The 20397-nt window shown below is 28.0% G+C and overlaps 1 protein-coding gene across 1 annotated transcript; it reads right to left on the bottom strand.

Moving 5' to 3' along the window:
- Positions 1 to 1929: 1929 nt before the first annotated feature.
- LOC107163121 (proton-coupled amino acid transporter-like protein pathetic) lies at positions 1930 to 18655 on the bottom strand. The gene is made up of 9 exons (XM_089216371.1): positions 18077 to 18655; positions 10822 to 11007; positions 10587 to 10737; positions 5707 to 5828; positions 4250 to 4334; positions 3861 to 4187; positions 3605 to 3786; positions 3128 to 3465; positions 1930 to 3055 (listed from the first exon to the last, which is right to left on the bottom strand). The coding sequence occupies exons 2-9, from the start codon at positions 10995 to 10997 to the stop codon at positions 2631 to 2633; spliced, it is 1806 nt and encodes a 601-aa protein (XP_089072497.1). The 5' UTR covers positions 10998 to 11007; positions 18077 to 18655; the 3' UTR covers positions 1930 to 2630.
- Between the last annotated feature and the right edge of the window lie 1742 nt (positions 18656 to 20397).

Raw genomic sequence — 20397 nt, 5'->3', positions numbered from 1 at the left:
ATTTATCGCATATTATTGGCACTTGACAAAAATGGTACATTTTTGCGCATTGCAGAATATTGCAATATAACTATTAAAAATAACAAACAAAATCATCTAATACAACTCAAACATTGGCAAAATGTACTAGTATACTTACCATATAAAATGTATATTAATAAATTATAGTCTATTGAGGGTGTAATAAATTAAATTTACATGTTGGTTAGACTAAACAATTTAAGTTTAACATTTTGAAGTAGTTAAAATTCTTTACTAAAAATAATGTTTTTATTTTAATAATTTAATTTAACTTACAGTTTTAATATTAATACCTGAATATTTTATACAAAGTCAATCATATAACATTATATTGTGCATATTAAAAAAATTAGAAAATCTCAAAATCGTTAATTGTATAAGCTATAATTTTACCACAACCGTTACCATAACTGTAACGAAAAAATCCTAAAACACATCTATGAATAAATTTTGTGATTACGCAATAGTCATCAACTATACTAAAATGGGTCAATTGGTGACCCACCTGTGTATTTTTTTTTAAGTATGTAAATATTAACTTCTATTTGTTTTTTAGTGTTCATTGTTCATAATATTTCTATAGTTGTCATAGTATAGATCACCTTAAAAATCGTCACCAAAGTTTGTCTTTTATAATGTATAATATATTAATATGATTATAATAGATCACTGCAGTAATTGTATCGCTACACAACATGATTTAGAAATACGAGTGGTTATAAATGTGAGCCGTAAGCTCATACATATTAAAATAATATACACATTTGAATAATATTATACGACGTATAAGTGTAATATTATACCTCTAAACAGTCTACACTCCATACGTGCTACACGATACAATGCGATTTAGATAATATGAATTATCATATGTAATGGTGCTTACTTATGTATAATTCTACTACCCCGATAAACCGTATTATAATTTTTGGTTGCATATACACTTAACTATTTCTTATTATTTAATTTTATAACAGACTATAGTCTTATATACATATATTAATACATCCTAAAAATAAATTTAAATTAACCACAACAATTTATCGGTGTTAAAATATATTTGTTTGGTTGTAAATATAATATTATATAAAGAATTAAATTCAATGAAGTATACGAAGTGCAATATTCTATATGGAAAATATCACAATAATTCTGACGTACTGACTTCTGGAGCTACAGCAGAAATGGATCTCGCCACGATATTAACATTCGCAACTGCGGTTTTAGTTTTTTTTATGTTCCTAAAATATTAAAAATTTATGATTTATGAAATTTAATTAATTTATCATTATTTAATTATGTTTAAAATAGCACTTTAACTTAACACACTATAATTAATAATATACTACATAATATAATGACCACGGACAGTAGGTTTGGAAGCTTTTGGTATCGGCTACGGTATTAGGTGTTGAAAAATAAAAAACTGAGGTTTCAGCCATTTTTTGAATAAATCTGTGTTTAAAAACTGATGTTAACAGAGAGTGGACTTATTTATCTATTTAACAATACAACATACACCATATATTTACGTACTTTGAAAAATATGATGGACAATGAGAAACTTTTTCACAAAGGAGTTAAGGTAGGTTAAGGTATACGGGTACTTACAAGTTTCTCTTTTAGTCTTTTATTGTAGGTTTATGATTATGCATGTTTTCTAGACGAACAGCTAATAAATAAATATAACTAGGTACCTAAATACCTAAAATATGATCGAGTTATTCAATTAGGAAATATATGTATATATTATGCTTGAATATACTCTTACACTAACCTTGAAAAATAGGTATAGGTACCTACTAAATAAATAATTTTATGATATGTTGAAAAAACAATTTATGTATTTCGAACAAAAATCACGTATAAATTAGGTATATTAAAAATTCATACTAATGGTGTAATCATTTGGCATTTTCATCGTTTTATATAAAAAAAAAAACAATATGATTTCAACTATTTTACAAGTAGTAACGGCCGAAATCCAAAACATATTTAAAAAAAAAATGTCTTTTAAAATGTGTAACATATAACAGTGGAAAGTGAAATAGTAGTATAATAAAATAATTTAAAAATAGTAATGACTATAATAAATAAGTATCAATAAGATATTTGAAATTATGCACTACTTTTTTTTTTATTGTCAACGCGCATCTATAAAAATACACTTGACAGTTAATCAAATAAAGTAGGAAATAACAAATTTTAAATAAAAATAAAAATAAAAATAAATAGGTCTTTAAGACAGATAGCATCAGTCAATAATAACACCTACCTACTATAATTATATTATGACACTAGACCGTTAGGAAAGAAAATTATGATAATATTATATTTATGTCCAAAATAAATTAAACATATAAGAACACTATGAGAGTGATGCTATTAATAATGTTGGTGACACTCATATAGCTTACATAATATATCTAGTGGTGTGGGGATGACTTCACAACATCTCTCAAGCTGTTTGAATAATGTATTTAAAGCTTGGATCGATGCAGTGGTGATGTTTATGCATATTGATAAATTTATTTATTTTCTCAACAGGAACGCTGACTCTGGCCCTGAGCAGTTGACGTTATAATTTCTATGGTAGAATTTATAGCGTGCTATTTACTACTAGATCCGTAACATTTAAATATGTCTACCAAAGACGCATATGCCCCAGAAACCATGGCCAATAAAGCGAGTAAAGCGATGGCCACATCTTTGGTGGCCGTTAATAGGGACATGCCCTTTTTTCTGGTACTCGATTCATCATTGCTTATTTTCCTTTGTTGTTGTCGCTGTGTATTACCACCACATTCTATACTTATGTCGTCAAACATAGCATAGTTATCGACTCCGTCAAATCGTAAATTGTTTTCTGAATCTGAGTCTTCATAGTTTTCATCATTTTCATTTTCGTTCTTATATTCCCAAAATGCAACCAGATGTATTACAGCTGGACACAAAAGTCCTAGGATGGAGAAGAATACTGCTCCAAATAAAGATATGATGGGGGCAAGGTTGGGTACAATGGCAGCAATTCCAACTGGAATACGTATAAAAAGAAATGTAAGTAAACACTAGAACGAAATTAAATCAATATAATATGGTACTGTACAAGTTCCCAGGATCATTAATGCCCGCATCACGTAATATTCCCAGTCCATGTACTCTTCTTCCTCATGCAGTTCATCTATTTCAGCTTGTTTCTTTTCGTAGTGTTTAGAATGATTCATTGTTGATGTGACCGTGGTCATGGTCACAATGCTGCCGGCAATGGTGCTCACAGCTACTGTATCTTTGTCTGTCGCATTTGTGGAATACTTAGCGTCACATTTGCGTTTCCGTAGCCAGGGCCTCAAGCGAGCCCAAACAATTTCACTAGGGACACAAAACTGCAAGCCGTATGAGAAGAGTATTGACATCGTGACCATGATCTTAACTGTCTCAGCGAATCTATAATTTGAGGTTGGTCAAGGTGACCAAGAAAATTACAGATTATTTACCACCTCTGTCACTAACCTGACTACCCCTTGCTGTACTAATTGATGATTACTGATTGATATTTATTAATTATTATACTAAAAATACGTACAAATCGTTGGGAAGATTGAGCGTGATCGAACCTTCAGTGGCATTGCCAAAACGTAAGTATCCGAGGAAGCCGGCCATCGAGTACAAAAACACAACCAGCGTCATTGCGGCATTCAACACTCCACATGGGCGGGCCCGGAGGAAATGTTCTGGATGGCGCATCGAGTTCTCAATCGGTAGAACCTAAGTCACGGATAAATATTACTATTGAAGCTATATGGCATATTAATTGAAACTGTCTGAAATATAATACATACGGTGCCGATACCCTCCATGGCAAAGACAACAGTGGCGAAGAACAATGGCATGTGTGCAAGTGTGCCTATCCAGGGACGAGACGCCATATCAGGCAGTGGCACGGCTGCCAGCACAGCTTCTTTGCTGGCGAACGGACTGACACCGATCACCACCCATACCATGGAGCAACCCAAACCGAGTAGTATGAATGTCGTAGCCACGGCTGAGAAGGGAACCAATACCTGGAGTGAACGAATGGTGCCGAGAGGAAGAATCGGTAAGGCGAGACCCAAGATCCAGGTACGTATGGAGAATTGCCACTCTACAGGCATGTGGTTGTCTGCGACCTGAAAAAAGTTAAAGTGAAAATAGGACGCAAACTGTTTCATGTCAGTGCGCGTTGTTATACCTGTTTGAACGACGCTGATACGAGTATTACATACACACAGTTGCCGAAATAATACGTGCAAAATAGTGCAGCGTTGACAAATCCTCTTTATTAAGATGATTTTGTGGATAGTTAATTTAACAGTGACATGAAAATGTGTGTATAAAGACACCAGACATAATAAAAAACAAAAAAATATATATGTAAGGAGGTTGCATTATTGTGTATTTATATCTTTGAAAATATATTGTATATTATTGGCCAATCTATGCGATAAAATAATTTTTATTCAAACTCTAGTCCAGTCGTAAAGTTTTTACTTTGAAAATATATGTAGTATTAATGGGTTGTAAGGTTACTTTTTTCTATTTTAAGAAGAACAAATTTATTTGGCTGGTGTATTTAAAAAGTATAAATATTTTACCATTTATAAGGAGTATCAATCCACAAATTATTTCATAACTAATAAATTTAATTTAGAAATAAGTGTAAATTATGTACTAATATTCATAAAACTGTCAATAATGTATATGACTTAACAGTTCAATTAAATATAATATCATCCATGTTCAATCTGCAATCACTATAATATTACAATTTTACAAGCATTAAAAGTTCAACATTTTTATTATATAATTGAATGAGCGTCGAATTATGGAAAGTTGATTTGGGTTATTGCTTTAAATAAGTATTTGGATTAAATACAAAAGTTAGACTAATTCACATATATATTAGGAATAGGTATATGTTAACTTCTTAGCGAATTCAAATCTGTGCTCGGCACTCTTTATGTTATTTAAATTTTATGTAATAATGTCGATTATTTGGGACAAAATAATCTGCCATATTTTGATGAATAATATTTGGTTACGTATAAACAGCAATCTCGTACGCTGAATGTACATTCATGAGTATTTAATAATTGTTGTTATAGGAATATTATATAATAATTTACATAATTTTATTTCACACATATACGACAAATTTGTCTATGCGTAACTCTTTAATAATAATAAATTACTCTTTTCATTCCCGACTAATATTATTTGCTCAATGATACGGGAAAACCCGTCGGAATAAAATGAAATGTACAATCGTAAGGTCGACACAGCATACAAATGTATTGTAGAAAGGAATATTTTCACAATTTTTTTTAAATACGCCCATTTTAAGAGCTCGTCGTTTTAGCCAAAAAATACGTAGACGACTGAAGTACACATAAAAATGTGTCCAAAATTTAAATTTTATAATACACGGTATGGTTGTCATTTGGTGACATAAGCCTGATATACAATAATAATATTTTTTTTTATCTAACACCAGCCGTCGAAGAACAGTATATTATTTTCTAGGAAAAACCAAAAGGTTAGATTTATGCAATGTTATATCCGCTACATAGTGAAATATTATCTGCATCGTTAACAATGATTATTAAAACCACAACAATTTTATTATAATATTAAAATCCATCGTCATACCTGGCGAACGAGGCCCAAGCGCGAAACCTACGCGGGCCTGTCTTAAATGCTGCGTACGCGGTGTCGGCAAAACCGAGAGCCGGACGCCGTGTACGACGGGCCAGTGATTGCGAGCACAGCACCTGAAAGAAAAATAGCAATACGTAATATTATTATAGTGTAATAATACATAATAAATACTAGACGGCTTTTGTAGGTAGTATTTTAATTTTATTTGACACTATTATTGTGCCGTCATATTTCACACATAACAGGTAACAGCAGCGACAATATAATTATTAAAAATAATAAGACGCATTCATAGCGCGATCAAAATAAAGTAACTTTATATTTTACGATTCCCGTGAAACAACATATTATTATTATTATTATTATTATTATTATTACAGAGAATCGGTAAACACCGTAAAAAAATAATAAAAAAATAATGCCATAATGACGGCCCGTAACTATGTAAGTTAAACACCATGACAGTGTGTTGGGTCGCTTGTATCAAAATCAAACGGCGCGGATACCATTCATTAATAATATTTGAAAGTGTTCCAAATAATTACAATACTATGCAATACGTGAACATGAAAAGAAAAATTCGGCTGTTGGCATCTATGTCGTTGTAATTTTCAGTGATTTGTGTTTTTCATTTACTGTAGGTACTATAGGTGTGACAACTTTGGTATACTGTACGGTCGACGATATGGTTATTATTGCATAAAATATTAACGACAAAATACAGAACGTACCTACAACAATAACATTATATTACATTATGCCACGATATCTCGCAGATTTGTTTGTCAGTTGCGATTTATAAATATTGTAGGGCACATATTTTTAATTTTTACATATTATTTATTCTATGATTTGTGAACATATACTTTATTACTTTATAACATAACTATACTTTTAGATTTTGATCTTATACTTTATAGTCATGAATGTGTATTGATTTTACAATAATAAGTGTTTTAGTTTGTGTTTTTCATCACTACTAATTATTGGAGCAGTACAAATGCTTCAATTTTCTACTTCAATATATTTTCTGATAGGAATGTAAATTAAGCTGAGAGATAAAAAATAAAAACTCTCAACTCAAAAAAATAAAAATAGTTTGTTTTAATATGATAATATAAATAACCGTAAATACTTTAAATATTTACTAAATTTATAGTACTGTATTGTACTGTACAATTTGTAAAATTGTACATTGTAGGTACATTGTAAATCATATAAAATATTTTGATTATTTTTCAATTTTTTTTGAAGTTGACAATTTTTTACATTTTTTTTTTCTATAAATGCCAATATATAATCACGCTCAGTCGAAGAAATGTTTAGTTTAATACGTGGTTCCACATAAGTTTTTTAATAATTTAAACAGTAGCGTTATTTCAATTTTCAATAGAAGGGGGATAAAGTTTTGACCAGCCAAATGAATAACTTTAAAAAAACCGATTACTTATCTCTTGCAAGCAAATTATCTTGAATATTTATCAAATTACCATTTTATTTCACATATTTTATAATTTACGAAAAAATATAATTACCTATATATTATATTATATATAATTTATATATTTTTATTCAAATAGTTAAACATTGCAATCCTTTTCATTAATTAGATAACAATATAATTTGTAAATATAAGGTAGTTGATATTTCATAAATACAATTGTTGATATAAATTTAAGCTTTGTAAACTAATATTGTTTTAAGTTTTAATAATACGTTATTTTTATTGCTTGCTCACTGGTTCAAGTTTTGTCTATTTTTTTAAACATATTAGAAATTGTTTGCCATTTGCTGTAACTTAATTTATTTACATGATTTTTATTTCTAAGATATTTGTCTATATTAAAAAAATAATAGAAGCACATCGAAAAAATATTTCAGCATACTAAACTAAATTCAACACAAAAGTATGTAGGTCTAATTATGCCACTTTACATTGTACACGACTGTCACAAAGTTAACTGAAGTCTGATATTAATGATAAATAAGTGACCTAATCGGATGTTGTTTTTAAAATTTGTATTAATTTTAGATTTTAGAAATAAAACTAATTGAAATTATGATCTTAATTGTTTCTATTTTTGTACATACAAAAATAATTAATAATATACTTCATTTCCTAACTAAACACACAGGCACACCAGTTCACCACTTCCATGCAGGTACTCGCATGTGACTAAATATATTCTAACTTTTAATTATAAATAACCAATTATTTATCACTGTGACAAAAAAATTTTAATTCATGACGTACCTACCTAATATTTTTTTCAAAATGATGAAAAAATTTAAAATATACATGATTTTGCGCTAATAAAATATTACAATGAGTAAACGAAATCAATCAGGTACTTTCACATTAGGTTGCTTTTAAATTCACGGTGACAAATTACACCACTGAATTTAAATTTATAGATATGTGCCTAATTGGAATACTTATGTACATAACTATACTATACATAACTCGTAAGCGTTGCACATAAAAACAACATAGTGAACCCGTAGTTGATGTAAGTGGCAAGTATATTAATAAACTTTGTACATTTCTTTAAGAGTTTATTGTAATTTATAACTTGAAACATATTTTTTTCTTAATTTTCAGTTTTTAGATTTTGAGCGGGAGCGAGGAATGTATTGGTTTTACCATGATGTGTGATTTTTCTTTTTTTTTTGTGTTTGTCATCACGTTTTTGCAGGGCAATAAAAGTGCTTCGATTTTCGACTTCAGTACCTCGTTCGATCAGAAAGTGAATCTAGTTAGTACTTTTTTTTTGGGGGGGGGAGGGGGGGGGGGGGTGGTCAAAAGTAAAAAAATCCCAATATTTTTCTAAATATAAACAAACTAAAAATTAAGGAAAAAACGGGAATTTTTACGCACAATCAATTTTCAACAAAATCGATTTTGGTTTTTAATGTAACTTTAAAACAAATGACCATAGATATATGAAATTTTCACCGAATGTCTATATAAGTATATTCTATCCACCGTGCAATTAAAAAAAAACTTCGACTAAAGTTAAACTATTTGTAGGCATATGTAATTTTCAATCATTATAAGTTTTTTTTAAATTAAGATCGATAAAAATGTATTTGTTGGATAGAAAAGTTTGAAAATTTATTACAAGGCTCCTAACAGATTGTTAAAATAGTAGTTGAAAAATAAAAAAATACATAGTCACAATATGTTTTTATAAGCATTCAAACTTTGAATTTTGACAAAATACGTAAAAATTACGGCGATGTTTAAATTATCTTAGATAGAAATTCATAAAAGTTTTTCTTTTTAAATCTAAGATTTGAAAATTTTTAATAATCTATAATATATCCTAGACAGATAAACCATCTCCGTTCAGAATCGTTTTTCGTAAACAATGATATAAAATCATTGAATTCAAATTTAATTCCATCCATTACAGTAACCCACTTGTAACCTACTGTACAGCAGAGCGACATCCACGACTTACTCGCTTTTTTTTAATGTCATTCAGATTGCCTACATTGAATTCTTTTTTAAAAAAAAACAACTATACTAAATCAAAACGTTCGTGATTTTAATAAAACCAAATGACATTTACTATCTAATAATTAACTTGTATAATGACGTATCAAGCGTAGAAAGGTCTGAATAGACCAATAGCATAAATACTAAATAGCGTTTGAATATAAATATTTCTAAAAAATCATTGTGTATAGTGAATAATACGATTATACGTAGTGCTGAGAAAAAGTTTAAATGAAATATTCAAATATAAACAAAAAAATGTTGACCATGGATTTTCAATATTTTTAAATTATTATTAATAAAACGTATGAGAAATTTTGTTTTACATTTTTAAGTTTTTTAACCATTTATATAAATAAAAATACATTTTTAGTAACTATAGGTAAATAATTTAATAGCCAATAGGTTAAATAATTTTAAAATTTAATTTTGAATAGAAGATGATAATTTTAATAATGACAGTGGAACGTGTGAAGTTTTTATGATTAATATTTTTAATTACCCATAAGTAGTATTTAAATTAAGTTCAATTTGTTACCAAAACCTTTAAAGTTTAAGATCGTGAAGGTGATTCAAAAGGTTATGATAGGCACAAAAAAATAATGCACATCGTTGAATTCGTTGTAAAACTAATACATTCGTGATTCGTTGGTCTGCTAGAAATTTTAAAATTTTATTGATTATCATACTTCGTAGTCTAAAATAAACAAAGAGTTTAACAGCAAGGTAAATAGCTATGCTGAAGTTTGTTTTGTTCTAACTGATTAACAATACATACTATTAAATAATAATATGTTTGTTTGGGAACCGATAATATGCAGATGACATATTTATATAACACGAGTATATAGATTGTCAATACAAAGTACACATTGCGATAGTTTTCTGGAAAATTTGATTTAATTTTTAAATTTTTATATCTCATTGAAGTACGAATATTATAACTCATAAGTTTAAGAATTTATTAGGTATAGTAACATAAGGGTTTTTTTTTTAAAAATCCTTTTTTAATTACCTATCTATCAAACATAACTATATACATCCTCGAATGGATCTTTACTTTAAATTTTCGTATCGATCGAATGGTTTTATATTTATTTAAATATATTTTTCATTCTAAAGCAGAATATTTTTCTAAAATGTTATAATTTTCAAACACAATATTATGAGTAAAACTAATTTTTTTCTCGTAAAAATTCAAATAGAATACGGGGCTTTTCATTGATGAACAATTCGCTTTCATAATAACATATTATATCTGTACGGACTTGTGAGTACGAACGAACGGGTACCTACGCTTAAGATGGCATCGGTGAAAAAGATCTTATAAGAATACACACAGTGTGGGCAACTGTATTATTATACTCACTAGAAGGTAGATGCAGTGCGCACACAGAGCCCCGATGGCAGCCGTCCCAAACAAGCCAAAAATGAGCCCGCCGTTTTTGAATGCATTCGGCATGGCAAGGACGCCGGAACCGAGACTACTCTTTATCAGATGTAACAAAGCACCGGTAGCACTGGAAAATAATTTCGTATTTTAAAGACGAGGCCAGGGAAATACAAACAATAATAATAATAATAATAATCTGTTTTATACTCACGTGGTCGAGTTGGAGTTGTCACGCATCTGAAACGGGTCGTACGGCAGCTGCTTTTTGTCACCCTTACTACAACGCCACCCCTGTGTTCCGATGTTGCCGTCTCCATCGTTGCCGTCTACATCGTTGCCATTGTTGACGTCTGCACCGTGGCCATTTGAACTCAAGATGTGTTTCATACTGCGAAAGCTGTCATAAAATATGCATTATAGTTTATAGTTATCCCAGCAGTCATTAGGATTTCGTTTCGATCTTTTCGATCATCACTTTTAGATTCTGAACGAAGTGATGAATGTATTGATTTTACAATGATGTGTTTTTTTTTTTTTTTGTGACTGTGTACAGCATAACTAGTCGAAATAATGCTTCGATTTCAAACTTTGGGGGTGGTTTCCGATGTAAAATTGAAGATCATTGGAGCATTAAAGAGGTCAAAAGTAAACATTTTCCAACAGTTTTCAAAAAAATCGAGAAAAACAAAAAAAAAAAATTACAGAAAAACGGGAATTTTTACGCAAAATCAGTTTTCGACCAAATCGATTTTTTTATATATGGTTGTAATTCAAAAACTAATCACTGTAAATACTTGAAATTTTCACCAAATGTTTATGTTAGTGATATCTATATACAGTTAAATTTTTGACTTTTTTTGAGTTATTTATAGACCACTGAAATTTTCAATTTTTATTATGAGAATTTTTTTTTGAAGTGTCGGTAAAAAAATGTTGGACGACCAAAAGACTTGAGAATTTAATACACGGTTCCATATGAGTTGTTCTTATTGTAGTTAAAAAAAATTAAAAATCGTGAGTCACAATTTTTTTAAATAAGCGTTTACAGATCAAAATTTTACGAAATATGTCGAAAACGCGAAAATTTGCAAGTAATTTTGAAGTTGAAAAATCATAAAATTTTTTGCGTTTATAACTAAGGATTAAAAATACAACACTAAGTTTTCCTTCAAGTAGCTATAGAGAAAACTCGAAGCATCATTATAGGAAAAATTTTAAGTGCGTTTGAATTTTAAATTTTTACGAAATAGCGTAACGATAACGATTTATCCTCAAACGATTTTAAACATTTGTTATTATTCAAAAAGTATAAGTCACAGATACTTGAAAAATTTTACCAGTTATTTAGATTGGCATTTTCTTTACATGATTTAATTTTCAAAATATTTTGACTTTTTTGAGGTATTTATAGACAACTGATAGGCACTATCAAACTACTTGAAAATTTAATACAAAGTTCCTCATAAGTTATTCTTATAGTGATTAAAAAATTATAAAAATACATATGCACGATTTTTTTTTATTAGCATTTGAAGTTCAAATATTGTCTTAATACGTAAAAATTACGGCAATTTTCAAATTATCTTAGAACGAAATTCATAAATGTTTTTCTTTTTAATTCTAAGATTTGAGAACTTAATACAAGGCTCATAATATATTTTTACAATAGCAGTTGAAAAATAAAATAAATGTATAGCCACAATTTTTTTTTTTACATGCATTCAAATTTTAATTTTGACAACATACGTAAAAATCACAAAAATTCGTGAATTATTTTATCCTGGAAATTCATAAAAAATTTTCCTTTTATACCTAAGATTTGAAAATTTAATACAAGGCTCTTAAAATATTTTTACAATAGCAATTGAAAAATACAAGAAATGTATAGTCAAATTTATTTTTTACAAGCATTTAAATTTAAATTTTGACAACATACGTAAAAGTCACGAAAATTCGCAAATTATTATAAGCTAGAAATTCATAAAAAATTTTCTTTTTAAATCTAAGATTTGAAAATTTAATACAAAATTCTTACAAATTTGTCAATCTTTATCACAAAAAAAATGTCCATTGGAAATTCAAATTAAATTTTTATTAGCATTTGAATTTCAAATATTGACAAAAATTCGTCAAAACCATGAATATTTGCAAACTATTTTGTAGTTCAAAATTCATAATATTGTTTGTATTTATATCTAAGGTTATAAAATTTAACACCAAGTTTTCCATAAGTTTTGCTTCAAATAGCTATAGAGAAAATTTGAAGCGTCATTGTAGGAAAAATGTTTTGAGCGTTTGAGTTTTAAATTTTTATGAAATCGCGTAATGATAACGATTTATCCTCAAACCAGGTATTCGTATATCTAAGGTATTATGAATTAATTGAATTATGATAACTACATGATAACTACACTAATTGATTAACCATGCCTTATGCAAAATGCGTCTTAAAAAATAATATAAGGATTTAAAACGATAACGATTTGTATACACAAATGTGTGGTTTAGTAGGAAATAACACTAAAATTAAATTCTGGTCTAGTACTGAAAGGGTTAATTGACAAATAAAATATTTGCTTCAAAATAGAATATATGACAATATTTAAATATAATATATCCTAGACTGACAAATCATCTCCGTTCAGAATCGTTTTTCGTATACAATGATACCTATCATTGCATTCAAATTTAATCCCATCCATTACATTAATCTACTGTACAGCAGAGCGAAATCCACGACTTACCCGCTTTTTATTATTACATAGACCACCAAAAAAGTCAATGATAGATTATTTTGCACCAAATGTAGAGATAAATAAATAAATAGTTTCATTGAATGAGTATCACAATATAATAATGGGTCCATATGATTTAAATTTAAAATAATTCAATATTATCCGTATATTACCTAAACAGTTATGGTTAAATTTTTTTCTTCGGGCATCTACTTCAGAATTTAAAATCTACTTCTGCTGTTTAAGAATCAAGAATAAGTTTAGTATATTTTGTTTTTTGTTTTACATACAACTTTTTAAGAAAATTAAAAATAAACCAATCTAAATTAAGTAAACAGGTATTACCGGTATATGCACACATAACAAATTATGGCTTGAATATAATATGATGTATACTTATTTAAAACCACTGATCAATAAATCAATTAAAAATATGTACATGCGATCGTTTGACTAGTGTCTCATTATTATTGTAGATTTTATTTTGGTTTTTATTTGTTTTAGATATTATCAATAAGTTATTATGTTTATTATATAAAAATTAAATTAAGGTTACTTATTAACTGTTGTTTAAATGTAAATAGTATGTAAAAGACTCCCTACTCCTACCACAAGCTTGCTTACAGGGAGTACCTAGGGACCAACTTAAGGTATAAATATGTAAATATTACATAACAATATGTACCTATGTAGTATATTGTAAGTAGAAGTTGAAATAAATGAAATGAAATAAATAAACTAATATAATTTTGGTGTTTTATTATTAGAAAATAATATAAAAACATTTAATAAGGATAAAACTTGTCAGTTAACTTACTAGTTAGTGGATATTGTTTGTCGTTATCGCTAAGGTAAGCGTAAAAAAAATTAAAAAAATTAACGTATCTATAATTTATATTACAATAAGATTTCATTGGAATTATAAATAGTTAGGTTCTAATACAATATCTATAATTGACTACTAAAAAAAATAATAATAACAAACAATTCAAACTGATAAGTAATTTTGTGATCTACATAAAAATCAAAACAATTTATAAATATTATATTTTTGTATTTTGTATAGATCGTATACTTAATATTCCACCTATATAATAAATAATATCCCACTACGAATTCGAATTTATTATAATATTTAATCTGTATGAAAAACAATTATATTTTATTGTAAATTGGGTATTTTTTTTTAATGTATTATTGTATTAACATAGCATTATAGCATAATATATAATATATCTGTATAGTTTAAAGTGGTACATATGAAATATCTGTAATTTAAGAGACTAAAACAGCTGCACGGAAATTTTTTTTTAAAACGTTGTAATTGGTATATACTAATGTGATATACCTAGTCACTTACATAAATTCAAGGTATGCACTTAATTAACAGTAAAACTTAGAAATCTTAAATTAAGATATATATATATATATATATATGTATATATCTGCTATATATAATATATTATTATTATATTTTATAAGTAATTTACTGAATTTCTTATTATTGATATTCCTTAGGTTAACTTTGGATACTTTTATTGGTTAAAAAGTACAATAGTACTGTTGATAACAGGGATGGCAAATAAGTGGCACGCCTGAGATTTTCGATGGCACTCGAAAAACTTTCATTTGCCCATATATATATATATATTTATATTAATAATATATATTTCACAACGACGTATTGTTATCTTAACTTTTTTTTTTATTTAATAGTCTTTAGTACAGAACTATGACGGCTTAAATATCTTATCTTTAATATTATAAAATATAATTTATATGTTGTAATATAGTGGGACACTAGATTACTAAAAGTGTGTGGACAATTTAATATTATTTAGGTTATCAGTCTCGTTCGTGAATTGAGTAAATACATCGTGTCCGAATTTTACGTATTTTTTTTTGTGTCTGTTATCAAGTTTTGGGGCAGTAAATATGCTTTGATTTTCGATTTCAGTACCTCGTTTGAACAGAAAGCGAATCTATTTGGTACTTGTGGGGGGGGGGGGGGTCAAAAGTAAAAAATTTTATGCACAATCAGTTTTCGACAAAATCGATTTTGGTTTTAACTTTAAAACAAATTACCATAGATACATGAAATTTTCACCGAATGCTTATATACATAAGTATATACTATCCACCATGGAATTTTCAAAAATGTTCGACTTAAATTGAACTATTCATAGGTATTTGCAATTTTCGACCATTATTAGTTTTTTTTAAAATTAATATCGATAAAAATGTATTTGTTGGGTAGAAAAGCTTGAAAATTTAATACAAGGCTTTTAAAATATTGTTACAGTAGCAGTTAAAAAATAAAATAAATTCATAGACACAATTTTTTTTTATAAGCATTTAAAGTTTGAATTTTGACCACATACATAAAAATCACGAAAATTTGTAAATAATTTTATACTAGAAAATCATAAAAAAATTTTCCTTTTATATCTAAGATTTGAAAATTTAATATAAGGCTCCTAAAATATTTTTACAATAGCAAAAATTTATTGAAAAATAAAATAAATACATATAGTCACGATTTTTTTTTACAGTAATTTAAATTTAAATTTTTACAACATACGTAGAAATCACGGAAATTCTCAAATTATTTTAAGCTAGAAATTCATAAAAATTGTTCTTTTTAAATCTAAGATTAGTAAGATTTGAAAATTTTTTATAATGTATAATATATCCTAGACAGATAAACCGTCTTCGCTCAGAATCGTTTTTCGTATCAAATGATATGTATAATATCATTGGATTCAATTTTAATTCAATCCATTACAGTAACCCACTTGTAACCTACTGTACAGCAGAGCTACCATCCACAACTTATCCGCTTTTTTAAATTAAATTTCATAGAAATGTGTCTCTAATCAGGGATGTATTGGAGGGTATGCGTGAGTATGCGGCGCATACCTACTTTTCAAATTTTTAAAAGAGAGCATACTAAAGAAAAAAACTTGAGACCGGAAGTTTGTGCTGAAAAACATGCGTATACCCACTTCACAAAAATTGTTTTAAACTAGCTGGCAGAAGTATTATTATATTATGTATTAGGTAAATAAATATACTTTATACTTAATAATATTAATTACATTGTTAAAGTTATTATAATTTAAATTCAACTTAATAAAATAATAACTAGGTAATTATATATTATTAATTTATATAATTGAAAGGAGGTGGAGGTGGAGGGGTTGATGCAGGCCGTAGCCATACCAAATTTTCTGGTGGGACAAAGCAAACTTTAGGGGGAGGGGCGTTATATATAAAATAATGTCTGTCTAATATTTTTAAGAGGGCAACGCCCTTTCCCACCGTGGCTACGGGCCTGGATTGATGACAAAAGCTGCCACATGTGTAGCATACTCACAAATAACTTTAGGACTACATGCCTGTCTCTAATGGACATTTTAAACTATTTATCAATCATGATTTTATCGTCTCATTAAAACGATGTAAAAGTAGACAACCCAGCTTCGGTAGTTATTTAGTTTCTACAAATCATTATTCTTATTGTAATATGTTTGTCGCCATTAGAATTCCAAAGCTAGAGTTTGAAATATGAAATATTTCTTCTGAAACGTTGGATTTTTTTCTAATACAAATATTATTATTTATTTATCAATATCCTAACCAAATAATACTATCACTAATGAGTAATTATAGTGATTGTATTCCCTAATATTATAAAAAGTGAAGTTAAAGTTATGAAAATAATACGTAAAAATAAAACTATTATTTAACAAAAAAAAAATATTATAATACTCGAAATATTTCATACTTTTAAATATTTTATGAAATCGTCAAACACTACCCAAAGCTTTATTTATTTAGTTACCAATCAAACAACTAAAAACACATAGGTACTCGATTAAGATTTTAAATGAAATATTATATGTTAACATTTGGATACTGAGTACCTATACGGCTATGCTTGATGAAACATACTCATCAAGCAATATTGTATAGTTTGTTTCTACGTATTTTTTAATGGGAACCATTCGTATGTACAATTGTATAAAGTTTACGTTATCAGATAAAGAATTTTCCTTGTAGTTAATACAAATACTGATTTTATCAATAACGAACGTCGTTATAGACGTTAACTACATAGGAAGCAAATGACAACGATAAAGACGAGTAAAAAAAAAAAATAATAATTATAATAATGTGACATAATTATTGTTTACACTTGTAGAATCACTTGAATCTCAAGAGTAAGTAGATACCTGTATGAATTAAAACAAATTATTCTAATCTATTTATTTCACTGTGCTTTCCTCTTATCGCCGACGTGATGTTGTCGTTACCTATATCTTATGCAAGACATAAACACGCACGATGCATGGCAGGCACCTGAAGTTTAATCGCCCCGTATTATATATATTTCTTATTTCCACACAGCTATTAATGAGAGTAAAAGCTACTAACAAAAAATGTTTACATCCTCTCGAGACGAGTCGGATTATACTCAACATGACGGTTGCGTCACGCATAACGACGTATAATATTGTACCTTGCTCATAATTGTATCAGCTACAATAGGTAGATATATCTGCAAGTTTCTTAATTATATACATTATATTATATCAATATATATATATATATGCGAACAAGACGTCGACGATCACCACACGATCGTGTAAACACTCGTACACGTGAAAATGACAAAATAAAAATTACTAATCAATTTGGATTGAAACAAGCGAAAACGACTCTTATTACCTTTAGCAGTTGGTGTTGCAGGTGGTAGTGGTGGTGGTGATGGTGATTTTGGTATATGCTACTTTTGACGGTGCTGCAGCGGAAACGCTGCGATTTTTCTTTGCTCGCCGCAATTGTCACGGTCGTTATTGCTGCTGACTTTCTCGTCCAGTTGTCCCGTTTTCCGGTCAACGTGTAGGTAGGTACTTACCTACCGGTGTATAGGAAAGTCGTCCGTTCGATATGAGTGGTGTTGACAGACTGAACAGATTTATTTTAGACTTGGGGCGAATATGAGTGAAATATATATCGACGACGACTACGACAATTATTATAATTATCGAAACATTTAAATTAATTTCGATGCCGATTACGTAGATTACTGCCAGTCATCAGTCATCACTATCTGTTAGTGGTGACTTCTATGCTCTTTAAATCTATGCTGGCTAAACTGTTTGATAAATGAAGCGAAGTCGAGTTACTGCTGATGTTGCTGCCTTGCAACTATTAGATACGCGACTATCATACGAAACTATAATATGTCAATGAATGAACGAATTTGACAACAGAATATGATAATGATATTGTATTGAGACGACATAATTATAACTGAGTGCGTAGATTGCACCAATTTATCTTAATGATAGAATCGATCGAAGCAGCTTTATACGTCCCAAAGTGGTGACGGCGGCGCCTCGAAATTACAATAGCGATAACGCATGCGATAATAATTACTCTGACCATGAGCGTCGAGTGAGCATTACGCGTAACCGAATGCAATTTGAACGTGCGGAAAACCGAACACCAATAATAATATCACAAAATGTGCATACACACCAACGATATATTATGTATAATATTATTATTAAACGGTATCACAATTATACGACAACGATAAGACGGTCAGCATGTGAACTGTATAGGTACCTAATGTATCCTATGGTTTAATTATATGTCGGGATCACCTATATTGATTTTTGTAAGAACCGATTTCAGTTGTTATCGCATTATTAACATAATATACTTATTAAAATAATATATAATAATAAAATAGATATTCACTATATCCAATTATTTTAAGTACCTTCTAGTATTCGTAATTGTTTTGATTATGCATTCGCGCGTGTTAATTATAAAAACGTTCTTTACGAATTATTTCATCAAAACATTCAAAACAATATACATATATATAAATATATAAATATATATATATATAAATATATATATATATATATATATATATATATATATAATTGTTGTTGTCGTTTAAATTTCAAGAACCACAATAGCACAATTTATTATAAGATAAAAATATAATCTATAAGTATTTGGTGGCTTCCCCTAACAATTTTTCAGTCTTGTTCAATTATCATGTCATATTTTCATTGTACCCTAGGGTCTAGAGCCTAAAGCAAGGATCGCAATCTTTAAAAAATTATAATCATTATAAGATTCAAGATTTAATATGCAAGGTTCTATCAGTGCGAAGTTGTTTTGTTTTTACTAAAGTCGGTTATTTTTGTGTTCATATGTCTAAAGCATTAACTATTGTAAGTTATTATTATTCATAAGACAATTATGAAGGTGTTGGAGCGAAAATATAACGGATAGACTTGTTATAATTATAAATTCCTACGTTGCAGTACTATTAATTAATAAATTACAATATCTTTATTTTTAAATCAATACTGAATTCCTGTGGTTCTATAATAATAATTAATAAGTACTACAAAATAAAAACATGATAGTCGACAATTATTAAATAGATTATAAATTAATAATTATTTAAGTGACGTTAAGATGAAATATAATGTTAATAAATGTTTAATAATATCTTAATAAAATAAAAAGTCATAGTTCATAAATTTTAAACCATTTTTTATTTTAATTAATATAATTACATTTTATGATAGGTACCTAGCTATATATTTTTTTTATGATTTAATTTTAAAAAGGCCAAGTTTGAATTTTGTTATACATTTTGAATAGTAACATAGAACATTTGTAAGCTAATTTAATAAAAATTATATATTACAATTTTATCTGTATATGCTGTCTTAAGAAATTAAGTATATCTAATTATGTATTGTTTTAATCTCTTGGTAGTGTTCGAATTAAACATTAAATATTAATACTTAACTAATAATAATAATAATAATAATTATTATTATTATTAGTTAATATTAATTTATTAATAATAATTATTATTATTATTATTATAAATATTCTGTTATAGTCTATAGGCGTTCAAAATATTTGGTGTTTAGTGGGTCACTGTAATGGATGTGTTAAATTTGAATTATAAATTATAATATTGGTACCTATAATATCATTGTATTTGA

Source organism: Diuraphis noxia, unplaced genomic scaffold (genome assembly GCF_037042655.1).
Source record: "Diuraphis noxia isolate RWA-SAM2 unplaced genomic scaffold, SU_Dnox_SAM2 contig0001, whole genome shotgun sequence".
Lineage (NCBI taxonomy): Eukaryota > Metazoa > Arthropoda > Insecta > Hemiptera > Aphididae > Diuraphis > Diuraphis noxia.
The sequence above is the reverse complement of the archived record's forward strand: the minus strand, read 5'-3'. Positions and strand labels throughout refer to the sequence as shown.